Source organism: Maylandia zebra, linkage group LG5, assembly GCF_041146795.1.
Source record: "Maylandia zebra isolate NMK-2024a linkage group LG5, Mzebra_GT3a, whole genome shotgun sequence".
NCBI lineage: Eukaryota > Metazoa > Chordata > Actinopteri > Cichliformes > Cichlidae > Maylandia > Maylandia zebra.
This window is the reverse complement of record NC_135171.1, coordinates 27895952-27912904: the sequence shown is the minus strand read 5'-3', so window position 1 is coordinate 27912904 and position 16953 is coordinate 27895952. Positions and strand designations below refer to the sequence as shown.

At 39.4% G+C, this 16953-nt stretch overlaps 1 protein-coding gene and 1 long non-coding RNA gene across 5 annotated transcripts in view; one reads left to right on the top strand and one right to left on the bottom strand.

Moving 5' to 3' along the window:
- arhgef3 (Rho guanine nucleotide exchange factor (GEF) 3) overlaps positions 1-12518 on the top strand; it is a 33058-nt gene extending 20540 nt beyond the window's left edge. For all 4 annotated transcript variants that reach the window (XM_076884168.1, XM_076884170.1, XM_076884169.1 and 1 more), the window contains 9 exons: positions 4327-4434; positions 5023-5265; positions 5938-6000; positions 6090-6186; positions 7103-7179; positions 7271-7528; positions 7842-8012; positions 8626-8815; positions 9776-12518. In XM_076884168.1, coding sequence (XP_076740283.1) covers positions 4327-4434; positions 5023-5265; positions 5938-6000; positions 6090-6186; positions 7103-7179; positions 7271-7528; positions 7842-8012; positions 8626-8815; positions 9776-10449 — 1881 coding nt within the window. In that variant the 3' untranslated portion in view covers positions 10450-12518. The remainder of the gene's footprint in view (positions 1-4326; positions 4435-5022; positions 5266-5937; positions 6001-6089; positions 6187-7102; positions 7180-7270; positions 7529-7841; positions 8013-8625; positions 8816-9775) is intronic.
- LOC105940873 (uncharacterized) lies at positions 4290-6688 on the bottom strand. Its single transcript, XR_001167519.4, has 4 exons — positions 6492-6688; positions 6063-6176; positions 5028-5235; positions 4290-4428 (listed from the first exon to the last, which is right to left on the bottom strand). It is a non-coding gene; the product is annotated as an uncharacterized LOC105940873 (long non-coding RNA).
- Positions 12519-16953: the final 4435 nt, after the last annotated feature.

Genomic DNA, 16953 nt, shown 5'->3' with positions numbered 1-16953 from the left:
GGCAATGAAGCTGGTGACAAAACTGAAGTTCCTCTATTGGCCACTTGAGGCTGACTTCAAACTGAGTCAATCCCCATAGACTGTCATATTAGAGTCCCAACGTTACAGCAGAAATAAACAAAGAAAATAAGCCCAGCATAAAAGACATTGTACGTCATTTCCACCTTCATGCACTACACAGGGGGTTAATTTTTTAAACTAGACCATTTATGTTTTTCTAATGGTATTAAGTTACCATAGCTCGCTGTTAGGCCTCATCTCTTCTAACCGAAGTCAATGAACTGGGCGCTTTAACCTTGTTTGAGCTGTTGCTTATTTGAGTGCATTGAATATCTGATGGTACAATAATGATAAAATAATAGGGCTTGATGTGGAGTTGATTGCATTAACACAGTGTTTTATTCATGTGTTACTTTGCAGTAGTTACCAGGTGTCTGTGTTTTTGAAACACCTTCACTTTCATACTAACCAGTCTAATTTATTACCAGACATGCTCACATATAGTGCCCCCCCCCCAACCAATCGGTGACATCAGTTTTCTTATCAACACAGTATATGTTAAATATGATGTATTTATCACTTTGTTTATATTCACATATGTACTTATCTGTACAGTGATTAATTAGAAATATACAGAATCTGATCTGATCTAGTAACTTGTATTCTGGTTTTATATGATGTAATCTGATTGGGCCTACTTTACTCTATTACACGACTGATGTGAATCAATCAAATGTGATCTAATCTGATGTAATATGGTCTAATTCAACAAACTAATATCAAAACCAGCACTAGTTACATTTAATGTCATTTACTTTAAACTAAAAAGACTGAACAAGAAACGAGAAGTGAAACTATGATGAACACACCTCAAAAATGTTCTTTATAGTAATTTTCATTTCCTGAAAGTCTGGGGTCATGCCTAGGTATCACTAAAGACCTATAAAAATGCAGTTTGAATCCCTGAACTGCAACGTTTGTTCAGTTGTTTAATTTACAATGAACTTTATATCAAACGACTGAACAAACGTTGCCTCAAACTGCAGACCAGAGTCAACCTGCTGTGAACTTGCTGTAATTAAATAACCAGCCAGCTGCTGACGAGCTGTGTTGAATTGATTGCTGTCAGTTCGAATCAGCTGAAGCACCATCATCCACAGAAAACCCATTACAGTTTGTCCAATGGAAAGTTCTTGAGCATGAAGCAAATAAGCAGATAGTTTATGATCCAAACTGAACCTGAAATCTGTAACAAAACAAACAAACCAAAAAAAACCACACGAAACAGCTGCAATGCATCTAAGCTCATAACTTTCACCAGGAAATGACACTGACTTTATTTCCATGTGATTCATGAGTATTTTAGAGACTCATCACTGACTCATCATTTTTTGAGAAGTTGTTGAAAACTGTGGAAATTCTATTTCCAGATTTGGGGGGTGAACTTAAATCGAAAGGTGAAGGAAAAAAGAAAATTATCTCAGAGGTTGATTTATTTTTAGGCAGCTGGTTCCTGACTGTGAGAGCTGATGGTTCCTGTGTTCCAGTAGGTCAGCTGACAGTGAGCTGCCGGGCAGAGCTGCACACACACAGACACACAAACACGCTGATTTACTGTAAGTCTCCATTCAGTGCAGATAACCCAGAGGCAGTTTCACACTAAGAGATGTACCCTTTCCACTGCAGAAACTCCAGGTGCACACCAGGTGTCCCTATTGTTTACAAGATGCCGTCCTAATCAGGGCTTTGAGTCTGTCTGTTTACAGCCTCAGATCCATCACACTCACTACTACGACTACAAATAACCAAGTGAAAAAGTACCTAGTCTTTAACAAGCCTTTTTAGGCTTAAATGAATTTTTAATTAAACAATCAGCTACCACTTGCAACATATTAAATCTTATTTTCGAGATCCAGCTTGGGTCAAGCTGCTGCTTCTGATAAAAACTGAAAATGGAGCGGTTGCATCTCAATGCATGTGCCATAGAAAAATATTTTTGGGAGATTTAACATGTTGAAATACCTTAAATCTGATATTTTCCACACTTAAAACATTAAGCATAAAGTATGAATGCTGGGGTGACATCCCTATGTAGACACCTTTGCTTATTATTATTAACTGTGTGCATTGTTATTAAACGAGCTGTGATGCTGATTCTGCTTTACACTCAACCTTCAGTAGTTTGTTGTAACAAAATGCAGCCATAAAGATGTCTTTTTCCAGTTAATTTGCAGTAAATATAAACATTAAATAACCATTATGTTCATCAAAACTTAAAATTGAGCAAAAACATTTTGACCGTAAAGTTTATTCTGAACATATAAAACACTGTTTGCGATGAATGAGACTTAAAAACTCTCCAACAATTGAAGGACTCGACATGGTTGTTGTTTGTTTTGTGTCCCTGTATCACAGATATTGCATTGCTGATTTGGATTGGTGTTTTTTTGTCAGCATCTAGCCCTCTCCAGCAGTTTTCCAATGCATTTAAGTACCTGTAGGAGTACTTTTTCAGCCAAGAAAAAGAACAAATGCAGTTGAATTTTAAATAATTTCACTCCCCGTGGTGTTGATATTTGGAGGCATCATGACAAGAAAAGCAGCCCATCATATTTTATTTTAAATCATTCTAATTACATTTTTTACCACCTCGAAAGACGTTGAGTTGGGTTTTGAAGAGAAAGGGAAGAGATGGATAAAGGGGAAAAAGATAATGATAACATTTAAACACAAGGAGTCAAAAGAGGAAGGTAGAGGAGAAAAGGTCAGTGAATCATGGGAACTTCCCCAGAAATCTGAGCCAATAACCTAATAAAGGGATGGTTATGCGGTTTTTGGTAGTCCTGCATAGGGCTGTGCGATATGACCAAAATCTCATATCCTGATATCGTCCGATAACGATATAAATCACAAAAATTTAACATTTTCTGTAAATTCTGTGAATCTCCGGCGGCTCGATTTGCGTGAAGTGTTTCCAGCTGAGAGTCATGTACCTGGAGTTGAGTGTTTTAACCGATGCATGAAACTATATATTTTTAGACATAATTTGTAACTTAACGTTTGAATCTAAGGTTTATTTTTTAGCACCTGACGGCTCTTTTTTGCTTCTTATCCGTAAATATTTTGCATACTCTTTCACATGATGCGGTTTATTTTGAAAAGTCTCAACAGGATCTTGAGCTTTATTGTGAAAGGTTTACGTTGTTGTTGCTAAAGACAACGCATAAAAACAGGCGCTTGTCCGTCTATAGTGTGGTTATATTAAATATAAGAGAAAGAGAGAACTTTAAGAAATTAATATAGCCACTACAGTGACCATCAAAACGATGAAAAAATATTGCCGTAAACGTTTATTTTGCGACACCACGAAACAAACAATAGCGTAAAATGAAACAGACGTTTTTATATCGTCATCCGATATATCGTTATATCAACAGCCCTAGTCCTGCAGCGCTTTTAACTTTGCTCACATATGAAAATACATACATGTTTGTTCATTTATCATTATGAAATGATAATTTTACTCTTTTTATCTTCATTATGTCACTGCATATAACGAGATAGCAAAAACGGCTGTTTATCAACACCAAGTAATTGAATAATAAATACATATATTCTTCGTCTTTGCAAGCTGTATATTCATTGATTCAGACAAAGTAATCAATGACAGGCACTATTAGTGTCATTCTTTGATGAAAATTTATTTAAAGATATGTTTGAAAACTTATTCCATTGACTCCAAAGTGTCACTGCACTAAAAATTGTTTTTATTTTTTTTTATTTACAAACAACAATCTACATGTAATCTCAATAATATAGAACTAACATGGATGTCCACATTCGCTTTGAGATCAGCTGCTACACGTAATACATGAATTTGTAGGGATTTCAGTGTTATAAAAATAATTGGCTAAAGCAAAATCCATGTTAAATTTAAGCTTTACATGAAACCACAACAGCCTCTTGTCTCCATGATCATCCAGTCTCACACAGTGACCGTAACAACCGTCCTGTTTAGTGTGTGCGTGACATAAGTTAGTAAAACATGACTGCGTGTGTGATAAAGTCTGGTACTGAGGGAAAGACTTTTGAGTCATGCTATTGTATAATATGTCAACAAACCAGAGTCGGCTTTCCCACAATCAACTAGAACATTTGCACACACAGAAACCTCTGACTGGCTGATATAAAACAAGAAAAATGTCTGCTGGTATTGATGTTTGGTTGATTAATTGGTGTCCTTGTTAACCCTTTGGGTCGTTTGTATCCCAGGTGTGTTGATTTTGTGAGATAATGTAACCATGTGGCTCTGTTCACCCCTTCCAGGAGCCCAGCACCAAGCGCAGTAAGCCTGTATCCCGGGTAGCATCTCTGGCCAGCCTGCTGCCCCCCGTCAAGACAACGCCGCTGAAGAGGATTGGCCAGACACTGCAGGTAAACCAACAATCACATGTCTTCAGTTTTTTTAGTAGTAGGTTATTTAAGATGGGAAATGAGAGTGGCTCTTATCCTGCTTCCCATTTTAAGTATTAGGTTTGATGAAATTAGATCAGAGATCTCGTGCAGGGGCAGCTATGAATCCTACAGTTTAGAGTAGAAAATAGCAGTGAAGTGAGTGTGGAAGTGCCTTAAAACGACATTCTTTCTAATGGCAAAAAGACGACTGGTTACACAGAAATCTCTGAAGATATCGCCGCCTTATGAATGTGCAGCCAGATCCTGTCCGATTTCAAAACACAAAAATGGCAACACCCAAAACACTCAGCTTGACTTCAATAGCAGGTGACATTACAGTATACTGGCACCTATGCTGAGGGAGTGGAGGGAGGTCATAATTCAAAAAACAGTTTTATAGTCAAGTTATATTATTTAATAATATCATTTATGGGGAAAATTGATGATTGATGAGTTTTTACTTCCAGAATCAGGGATGGCAACAAAAGTTTTAGGCTACAGAATAGTACAATTTAACAAACAGAAATAAGTTCTAATATATATTTAAACCATCTTCTGTTTCTGCAGCGTACCATCAGTCTTCGTAATGAGGCAGAGAGAGCTGCTCCTCCTCCTCCTTCCTCCTCGACAAAGACACGTGTTATCTCAGCGACACTCTCAAACCCTTCGTCCTCCATGACTGCCCCGAGGGTTTCAACCGCAGCTGCTCCGGCCTCCAAGCGTCGGGACAGCAAGCTGTGGAGCGAGACATTTGACGTCCGACTGGGAGCGGCACAACCTCTGAGCCCCAAAGAGATAAAACGACAAGAGGTGAAAATCAGTGAATTTTTAGCAGTTTATTTCTTATTTCAATTCATTATTCTAATTTAAATACTAGAATATAGTCTCAAGAATGATCAGTAGAATAGAATAGCTCCTTTTTGTCACTGTACATGTACAACGAAATTTGAAACACTGCCAAACAACAATGATGAATTAACTTTTTGGCCTGAATCATAGACTGTATGTATAAAAAAAATGGAAGTAGCCAATGTTGCCACCCATTTGTTTTTGGACTCCACATTTAATCACCCCCTGACACAGAGAGCTGCTAATTAGTGATAAAAGTAGAAAAAGAAAAAAAGAGAACGTCCCCCATCAAAATGAAGCACAGCGTCGTGGACCAGCTGTACAGGCACCAACACCAGAAATGAGTCCAGTCCAGTTAAAGGGCCTCATACCTAACTTCACCATAGAGCCGTTATAAAGGGGGAAATATCCATAGATTCTAAAGCTGTTTATATACCACACTGTAAACATGTTTGTTTCTGCTGTAAAATTGGGCATTTTAACATGGGAGTCAATGGGGCTGACTCACTTTGTAAGTCAGCCTCAAGTGGCCACTCCAGATACTGCATGTTCATTTTTCAGCCACTGAACCAAACTAACACTAACGTCAATCTGTAGCATTGAGTTCTCAAAGTAATTGTTCTTCCTTTGCAGGCTATATTTGAGCTGGCTCAGGGCGAGCAGGATTTGGTGGAGGATCTGAAGTTGGCCAAGAAGGTGAAGTAACTTGTTTATTTATATTTCAATGAAGAACTTGCCTTCAGTGTCAGTATAGTCACCTGTGTTTCTTTATGCGTGTGCTGTAGGCCTACCACGACCCAATGCTCAAGCTATCCATCATGACCGAGCAAGAACTGAACCAGATCTTTGGTACTCTGGAATCACTTATACCTCTGCATGAAGGTAGGAAAATATTTTAATTACCACCATTTACAGCATCTTTTCACAGGAATCTTTAGTCATTTGCATGATCTTTATGTAGACATACAGATGAATGACATATGTAACAACCTTAATGCTCTTTGTATAAAAACAATCTGTAATGGATGTTTGATAATTCATTGCTTTCTTAACTAAAATTAAACCGAGCCTCATTAGCATTCAGGTGGAGGAGTCATGGCAGTTAAAGTAAAACAATTAGTTCTTTTTTTTTTTCTTTTTTTTTTTTTTTTTGGTCGATATTTTTATACATTTTTATATACACTTACATATTATCATGTTAGGCTGTGTGCAGGCAGGCAGTAAAAAGGACCCAAAATGCAGGACTCTCAAAGATGGGACTGGAACTCAAAACGCAACTTTATTGCTAGAAAAAACTCTTAATAAATTAAAGTCACCAAAACTCTGAACGGCGAAACTAAGGACTGACATGTATCAGGCGCTTGAGACAAAACAAACAGCTTACAGGGCTTAAATACACAGTGGAGTAATCAGGAAATGGAAAACAGGAGAAAGGCACAGCTGGGAGAAATTAAGGCTAACGAGACAGGGGGAAGTAAAAGTGAATACACTGACATAGGATGGGGACTATCAAAATAAAATAGGAAAAAAGAAATAATTTACAAAGACGCGGACTTGAGACAGACTGAAAGAATATAACCCTTAATACAAACCAAAACATAACTCAAAGAGCTGTGTCAAAATGACCCAGAACCATGACACATATTTGCACTTCTATTGTATAAAATATTAGAGTTTAGGTGTAAATTTCATTTTGTGGAGTTTTCCTTTCTCTGTATTACTTGATGCCCTTAAAGCATCCATTATTCTCACTCTGACGTCTCTTTTTATAAATTTTAACTTTTCTGTCTTACCTCAGATTTGCTGAGTCGCCTCCGAGATGCCAGAAAACCTGACGGGTCCACAGATCATGTAGGACATATTTTAACTGACTGGGTGAGCGTTTTTCTAATCAACAGACAGCAGAATCCAGATATTAGCTCTTCACCAAGTATTTATCAGAGTGTTTGTCTTTGTATCGCTCTAGCTGCCCTGCCTCTCTGCCTACACGCCGTACTGCAGTAACCAGGTCAAAGCCAAGGCTTTGTTGGACCAGAAGAAGCAAGATCGGCGAGTCCAGGACTTCTTGCAGCGTTGTCTCCAGTCACCTTTTAGCAGGAAGCTGGACCTATGGAACTTCCTGGACATCCCCCGCAGCCGGCTGGTGAAATACCCACTGCTGCTCAGAGAGATCCTCAAGCACACAGCCAACGACCACCCAGATCGACAGCACCTGGACGAAGCGGTGAGGAAAACTAAGATTGCAATACTTCATCAGTTTGGGTCACCAGATAAAGCCTTTAAAAAGACTAATACTCATGACTGTTACATAAACTTGCTTAGTGCAGACATGTCTCAAGACGCACCTTCATCCCAAAGACAGTCGAGGGACAGTAAGGCAATAGACAAAGATGCAGACAGAGAAAATCCTGGCTGCCTCTTCAGTGTGGGCAGAAGATTGAGAGCTGTAGAAGTCCATGACTGTCCAACCATCCATCAACTCAGCTGACCACAAATGTCAGATGAGATAACAGTGTGTTTGTGTGTCTGTCCCACAGATGCTGATGGTTCAAAGCGTGGTAGCGGACATCAACAGGCAGACAGGAGAGTCGGAGTGTCAATATTACAAGGATCGTCTGGTGTACACAGAGGACGGACAAAGGGACGAACTCATCGACCGCTCCAAGACCCTCAGTTGCCATGGAGAGCTGAAGAACAACAGAGGACTCGTCAGTACAATTCTACAACTTTATCGTCCTCCCTTCCCCATTTATCCATTCTTTAATATATCCAAAGGTCAAAATGGACCTCAAAGTTTTAGATATTTAAATCGTTGTATGTAAAAGTAATCCTTATGAATGGGAAGCTCAGGCTTCAGGCTGCTCTGCTGTTTAATTGCACCTGATGAGGTGTTGATGAAGAAATGCCTGAAGCCTATTGTAGTCCCACTGCAAGGTATACAGCAGGGGGTTCAGAGGGGCGTAACATAGTTTCACATGGGTTTTTTAGTCTTGGGTATTTATGATGTCATAGAGAGGATTGTTGCCATGGCTAAAATATTTACAACAACACTGATTAAATCCAATCAATAAAACATGTTTATTTTCAACTCACTCTTGAAATCAGTGATATGCATTATATGAGTTTTCATGACATACGTGAGCTTTTTAAAGGTGATTCCTTAATTTGGTTGATTTTAATGCTACACAGAAATGCTTCTAATACTTTCATAACATTACCATTTTATGACCAAAATCACTCATAAATATCATCCATATATTTTATTGGTATCTCTAGAGGAAGAAATTAAAACCTGTACTCTGTCTGATTCTCTCTTTCTAGAAGCTCCACGTGTTCCTTTTCCAGGACGTCCTGGTCATCACCAGATCCATGTCGTCAAACGACCAGCCAGTCGGCTATCAGCTCTGCCGCCAGCCAATCCCCATTCGTCAGCTGGACCTGGAAGACCTATCAGATGGCGAGATAAGAGTGGGCGGATCCATCAGAGGGGCCTTCAGCAACAATGAACGAAGTCAGTACTGGACACAGCTATTTAAATCAGTGTCAGGTGTGCTGCATGCTGAGGATGTCTTTGTGACCAAAGTTAAGGTTACAAAAGTGTTTTTGTAGTTCTGCGTGGTAGAAACTAAATGTGTCATATTCTGCACTCACCACATGAACTAGTATGCTGATTGTAAGCTAGTATTTAATGTTGGACCTCAATGATCTTGTCCTGAACGCAGTGGACGTCCGTGTAGCCAAAAGATTGAATGTCTAGTGTCTGTGACTGAAACCAGAGGAACCTGTTGTAGCACAAAATTTACATGAGTGATTCCAGGATTTTTTAAACTGCCCATTCTGGGAAGGTAGCTACACTTTATGGGTGTCCCTGAATGTGCCACATGAAAACAATCGTGAAGTTACAATTTTGATAAGAGGTGTGTCATTTGTCAAATGACTCCAGAGACAGAAAAATGCATTAAATTATATTAAAACATGCTGGTAGAGCTGTCCATGTGATAATCAGTGGGTGTATAAAATCAGAGTGATTAAAGTTTGTATTATGTTGGATTTTATGACCTGCGTTATCTTTTCGCCTGCCTTTAAAGGGCTGTTTTAAGGGTTAAATCCATTTTTTAGGTTTAAAGTTATTGTTAGGGTTCTGAACTTAGTAGTGACAATAAAAATGATAGATGTATTGACGTACCATCAAACCATAATGTTCAGGTTGTGATCTAGTGAAATGGTATATCAAGGAAAACTAAGAGACTTTGTGCTGTGCTATAAAACTTGTGCACAGCTCACTTTTGCTTTAGTAAATATACACCTTTATTGGTCATTTGTTTGTTTTTGTTTTTATTTCTGATAATAATTTGGCAACAATGTTTACATATCAGTTTATTCTGTTTATTATAGGATTTTTATCAAATTCCAGCTTATGTTCACCACCTCTGTTTCCTGTTTCTTCTTCCTCATTTTCTCCTCCACACAGCAAAGAACTTCTTCCGGGTTTCATACCGTACTGGAGGCCAACTGCAGAGCCACTGCTTTCAGGCTAGTGACGCCTTCAACAAACAACAGTGGATCAACTGCATTAGACAAGCCAAAGAAGCTGCAGCACTGACTAGAGACCAGCTGCCACAGACGGGACATTGTCCAGAGACGGGGGTCAATGAACAACCAGGGCCACCTGTTGAAACAGTGGGGCTGTGGGGTGTGAAAGGACAGGGCTTGGAGGGAGAGGCAGGTCTGCATGGACAGCAAGAGCTTGGACTGAGGGATGGAGATGGGCTGGGTTTAACTCAAGAGACAATGACGGGGAAGGAGATGGAGGCAGATTTGGGTTTGCATGGTAAGTCAGAGATGGACGGAGCACTACAGCTTGTGATCAGTGAAGCAAAGACAGGTGTGGAGATGGAGGGAAATCGGGGTGTTGGTGTGGAGATGGGAGCTGAACCAGGAGCCACTGTAGACTTTAAGGTGGATGAAGCGGGACAGACTCTCACCAGATGTGAAGATGCAGTTTCCATTTCCCTCCTCTCCTCTTCAATTCCCAAACAAGTGGAGGATGAAGTGATGGAGGAGGAGTGGAGCAGTGCTGCAGAAGAAAGAGAGGATGGTATGGACACTGGCGAGATGGACTCACTGCAGTGCCACAGGTGCTGATAGGACAGCATGAATCAGGACTGGAACTAAACTCAACCAACTTTGGTATTTAGTAATGATGTAACTAACAAAAAGCCAAATGAAACGTATATGAACAAACTTCTTGGGAGAAGTCACGAGACCAACCGGTGCTCACTGCTCACAGACATACTGCTCAGAATTAAGCTGAAGGTGGTAAATGCTGTGATATGTATGTAAGATGTTAAGTCCAGGAGATATGGTGAAGTAACAAAAATGTGCTCCAGGTGAAATAAAGACTCAGAAAAGGCCAAATTCAAACAACATTAGATCAAAAACATTAAATAAAGAAGACAACTGACCACTGTATCTGATGAGAACAGAGATAAGATGACAGCAAACATTACACATTTAGAAATAAGTATATCTCAAGGAGATGAGTCAGGAGGATACACACTTATTCTCCACATCGGAGTAAACAGTCACTCCCTAGCAATGTAAAAACATTGTTAGGCAGGCAGTGAGACACTCCTCTCCCTTAGGTTAAATACTCCCAGGACAGTCTCACTGCTGCACCCACTCTGGTTGACCAACGGATGCAAAAATAAAAGTCCCTATAAAAACCTTGGTGAATTTAGAGTTTTGACTGTTTAAGGAGAATTGAAAAAGTGAAATAGAGGAAATGATGTTAGCAGTTGCTAAATGGTGTGTGCAAAGGTTGGTCATAAGACTGAGGATTGGAAGTAATCGTCTCCTGTGCTGCTATCTGCTGTGTTCTAACTGCAGTTAGCCATGGATGTTGTTAAGAGGACTGGATACCACACCCTGTGGAAGTTGCTCACCAGGCACACACTGCTGAAAGACTGCTCAAAGGCCCTCCCTCACAGGTTTCCTTTCCAGCTCCCCCCTGGCTCCATCATAGCTAACATTAACTCACATTTTGTACTGGACCCGCCTTTGAAGAAATAAATCCTGTTCCAACCACCCCTTACCAGCAGCAGAGCTCAACAGTCTTTATAGTGGTGACCAGGCTGAGAACACTACTTTCACCGAATGATAACAAAACGTATGTCTCCATTTACTGTAGAAATCATCAGTTATTTGGTTACTCTTATGTTTGGGGTTATGAACACAGAAGTATGGGGGTTGCTCCTGGACAGGCTTCTCCTGGACAGGCTTCTCCTGGATAGGCTACTGCTCACCTCACTGGTCCTGTGAGGTGAGCAGTAGTGGAAAACAGAAAACTGGGAAATGTGAAAACACATTTTTGCTCATTGGTATATTTTACATACCAATTCTGTTGTATAGATTGGTGGAGACACAGACTGTATGTAAAACGTGGATTCTTCTGGTTGGAAAAATAAGTCTGCAGAAAGCCATAATTTCAGTCTCCAAAACTAAAGAAGAGATGTGTTGGATGGTTTGTACCAAACAGGAAATTACAGTATTCTTAGATAATTCCTTTAAAAGCAAAGCAACAAATCCCCTACTTTGAGCCCAAAAGCCCCCCCCCCCCCCCCCCCCCCCCCCCCCCCCCCCCGTTCAGTTGTTATGGAGGGAAAGAAACTATTCAATGAAGCCAAAACATTAATTGTACCAGGCTGTAAATATGTGGTTGTTGGGCATCTTTGCATGGGGAGACTATGGGGATTGATTTCCTTTTGGAGCTAGCCCCAAGCGGCCATGAGAGGAACTGCAGTTATTGGCATTTGTACATTGGCTTCATTTTTCAGCTCTGGCGGACGTCACTTGGTTTTCATCTCCTGTTTTAGTTTTCTTGTCAGATGTGGGATCGCTTCCTCCTCTGCTGCTATGTTTCAAAAACTTTTTAAAGCATGTCTGAAAACACTGGAGAGAACTCAGCTGTACATTCCCTTTTAATAGCAGACTTTATTTATCTTCTGTGTTCTGTAGATTTACAGTTTTTATCATGTATCCCAACAATATTTTGTTAAACTGAAGTAGCCTGCAGCAGCTGAAGCTGCTGCTAAGTGAAATGCTCTGTGTTCAACTCTGCATTAAAGAAGGAGCCTGTTGTACATGTACTGTATGTATATAAAGAATGTATATGAAGTATTTGTGTAATATGAATGAAGGGGGAAAAAAAACAAGCGCTACTGTTTGTTATATTCGTGCTTACATATTACACACAGAATGATTCCTGTCATCAATGTTAGCAAGGCTGAAGATGCTAATAATGACATTTACACTTAATTAAGGCTGCCATTTTTTTTAAATGAATTACACTACTGTGTAAAAGCTTTGAACCACCCCTTCATTTTTCTATATATCTTGCTAGGGAAATGGGAAATAGGTGCAGCACTTTATTCAAACATGTAGAAGAGTACATGGAAATAGTGTTTATAGGGCAAAAAAAAAAAAAAAAACCCTGGAAAGTCAGTATTTGGTATGAACACCTTTTCTTAGGCAAGTTTTCTAATAATTTCTTTATGCAGTCTTTGGGAATAGTTTTCCATTCCTATTGAATGAAATTCAAAGCTCTTCTTTGGATGTTGGCTGCTTTTTGCTCCATTCTCATATTTTTGTAGATTAAACCAAAAGAAATGGGACCAAATGGTGTATTTCTGCTTACTTGTTATATGTAGACAACACTGCTACATCCATTGAGTTAGATGCATTTTTAGTGCTTGAATGTTTCATAGGTCAATGCGAAGTGGTTAAATAAACAGAGAAAAACATTCTTCTGAAAATGTTCAGGTACAAGGACTGGACTGAAAATTAGTGAAATAGCAGCAATTTTCCAAAAAGACTAATTTTTCACTTATTGGGAGCACAATGTAAAGAAATGAGAGGTGGCTCAAAACTTTTGCAAAGTCCTTATAAGAGGAGATTTGGACATCTCTGCTCAGAGAACACTAACTATTGTGCAAAAACGAACAAGGTGATTATAAGTTGAAGTATTATTGTCTGGAACAAAGCATTAATAAATTGTTTTAATAGAAAGCCTTTCATTGGATGAATGGTTACTGTTAGTTTAAAAAAAATTCCTATCGCCTTGCACACACAGAAATGCAATCACTCAAATGCACAAAAGCTACAGTTACAGCAAGCTATTCTGATTGCCTTCAAATCTTCCAAACCAGGGGTAAGTCAAACAACAACAAAAAAAAGACAGATCACGACGGATGTCATTTTCATGGCATTGTTGTGCACCAACAGGAACCACTGCACACGCTGGTGCATTTCATCTTAATACCTAACGGCAGTCAAAATACAAGTGACCTCCACCTGTAAAACCATTCCTGTTTTGGGGGTTGTCTCATTGTTGCACTTCTATTGGTGTCTGTGAAGGTTCTCAGTCATCCAGGTCATCGTAGTCAAAGGAGCTTGCAAAGAAAAGCGTCTGGACTTCTTTAAGTTGCTTGAAGACATTTCACCTCTCATCCGAGAAGCTTCTTCAGTTCTAAGGTCAAATGGTGGAGAGTCCCAGATATAAACCTAGTGGGAGTGACCCCCCACAGAGGGACAAAAGGACCCCCTGATGATCCTCTAATCGCCTGAGCCAAGGTGGGAAACTGGGCGTGGGTCCCAATCAGCCAGAGTTTCGGGTGTGTTCATTGTGAAACCTGGCTTCTATTGGTGTTAAACTTCTATTGGTGTTAATGAAATTACCAATAGGTAATTTCATTAACACCAAAGCAGCTGAAACTGATGAACAACCCCTCTGCTACTTAAATTATCAGATCAATGTCCAAGAAGTTATATTGACTTGTCACTATACTATGAATAAAAAGTGTTCCTGTCATGTTTTTGAGCAGTGTACATCAAGGAACCCAAACAAGTTCCTCATCAGGTCAAGGCTCCACAGTCTATTTACACCTAAAGTCCACTGACCACCCTTTCAGTGATGAGAATGTACACATCCTGGACAGAGAGGACCACCGGAGTAAAGAAAGCCATCGATGTAAAAAGTAAAAACCCATCTCTGAACCAGTGAGGGGGATTTGTACATCTTCCACCACAATGCTGTAATTGCAGCCATTTCCCGGCTTTCTGTGAATGACTGCTCATGGACATTGATCCATAGTCATGTAAATTTGCATATTAACGATCATGAAACTGAGCTCACAGCCTATTGTTAGTCAATGGCCATTATGCAAAAGTACTTTTCAAAGGTATAGGAAAGCTACAGTCAGCTGAGACTGAAAAAGTCACTTAGACGGGAAATATTTCTCTCACAGATGTTAGAACATTGTGTGATTTCCTTACAGAGCACGCATTAAGACACTCCAGCTTAGTCCACTACTGCGAATTAATGTTAACCGTGCAGTGCTCATTACAACCTCAGAATAGCATGACATCATTTTCGTTCACTTGCTGTAAAGAAATATTCTCAGTATGAAATAATCAGATCATGTACAGATAAACTGACTGCTCAAATAACAATGACGCATTGGAAATATTTCAAAACGAATCTCACGTTTTTCCTCTCAGTTCTTTTTCACTATAAAATACGTTTATTATAAATATCCATTTATTTCCAACTGGAAAATACAGAAACTGCATCTTTAGAAAGCAAGAGACACCATGTGCTAAACTACATTTGATGTGTCTGTTTGTATTACTTGAACCAGCCAAACCAGAAACAGTAGTGCCGTTTATGGTCGCCCCCCTGCTGCAGAGCTGCCTCGATGGCTGGAGTATTTGACAGTCTGTCCATATCAAAGCATGAACGATGTGCAGGAATAAAGGGTACATTGTGTGCAGGCGGGATCTCACTGCTGGACGTTTGGACATTGTGAATGAAGGCGGTCAAGGCATTATCTACCTGCACCAGGCACGTGCAGGGGGGGGGGGGGGGGGGCTGGAGGGGCTTGAGCACCCCCCCTTTCCTGATGGGTGCCCAAAGTGCCCTTTTGTTGAGGCAACTTTTCAAAAAAAAAAAAATATTTTTTGTGTGGGCGTGCGGAGTCTTGTCTGTGCCCCTCAACAATAATGTATACTATTAATCACAGTTTTACTGAATAAAAGGATCTGGCTTGCATCAGTCACATGATAGTATAGTATTTGTATTTGTATTCTATTTTTATCTTATTGTATATTTATTTTATTTTATTCTACTGTATATAGTATTTTATTTTATTCTATTCTGTACAGTTGTGTACTGTATTTATTCTTATTGTATTATAATTTTTGCCTCATAACTTTTGCACTGTCCACTTCCTGCTGTGACAAAACAAATTTCCCACGTGTGGGACTAATAAAGGTTATCTTATCTTATCTTATCTTATGATCACATTTAACCAATGATCGCTCTTGACGGCAGAACGCGCTGGTTACGAGCCGGGAACGAGCTCACAGAGAGCACGCGCATTTTTTGCAGTCCGGAGCTGTAGGAGAAACACAAATTAACTCAGAGACACAGACTTACTATATTTCTTCCATACAGACTGATGCGACAAAACCAGTAAGTAGGTGTACAGCGTACACTATAGTCTATAGCACACAGGAGTATTGGCTTATTACGTACACGTTGGTAAGTTGTCTTGTGGCAACTGACAAACTGAAACAAATGAGCGTGCTGTGTGTGCAACAGCGCGACAAACATTACCTGTCCTTTTATTAACTGCACATGTAGTGCTGGTCATAGCTGCTAGCTCACTGGTTAAGGCTGTCATGGGTCTGTAGCTCTGTCCACCGTTTTAGGGAACATATTTAGTTTTAAAGTAAGTTTCCGGGCTTTTCCTGCCTTTCTGGAGGGCTTATATTTCACTAAAAAACGATCTAATATGCATGTCCACATAATTATGCATTATTATAATATTTTGAAAAAACACACGCTGTATTTTAAAGAACATACATTAAGAAGCAGATTATATTAGATTTATATTTTAAATAAGACAAAATTTGGATTTTACAGCAGTAAAATGATTGTATCTCTACAGTTTAAAAATGTAATAAGCTTTGCCCCTGCACAGAGTGGATAGTGAAACAAATGGAAGCATCATAATGACATTATTTCATATTTATTACTTCCCCCTCCTCATTGCTTTATTATTGTAGCTCTAGTAATAAATAATAATGTAAGGATTCTGGATCAGCACAGTGATGCCCATAGTACAGTATTCTGAAGAAGGTCTAAAATGTCACTGTGTGTGCGTGCATGTGTTTGTTTTATGTATATGGATTTTTTAAAATTATTACTCTCATGATATAACATTGTCCAGACATGCCTGGTAAGGACATGAGGAGGAAACAGTAGGAGCTGTGTGAGGCTACTAAAGGCAGTGCTATAACATTTTTCTGTCATTTTATTATAGATTAAGTGCAAGAGTTGTTAGGTGTGGATAATTAGATTATAGTTTATTGCAATAGCAAGTTGTGCCTTGTTCTCAGATAGACAGCAAGTGGAGAGTGATATATGAAATGATGGGATGGAAGGAAGAAGAGAAGCAAAGAGTGATTCACAGGCAGAGCCTAATTTATTTCTCACAGTTTTTTGTTGCCTTATGGTTCCAAGCGCTGTCACCAATCTTTGCATTTTGTTATTATGTCATGATACTTGTTTAATCAGCTACCATCTCT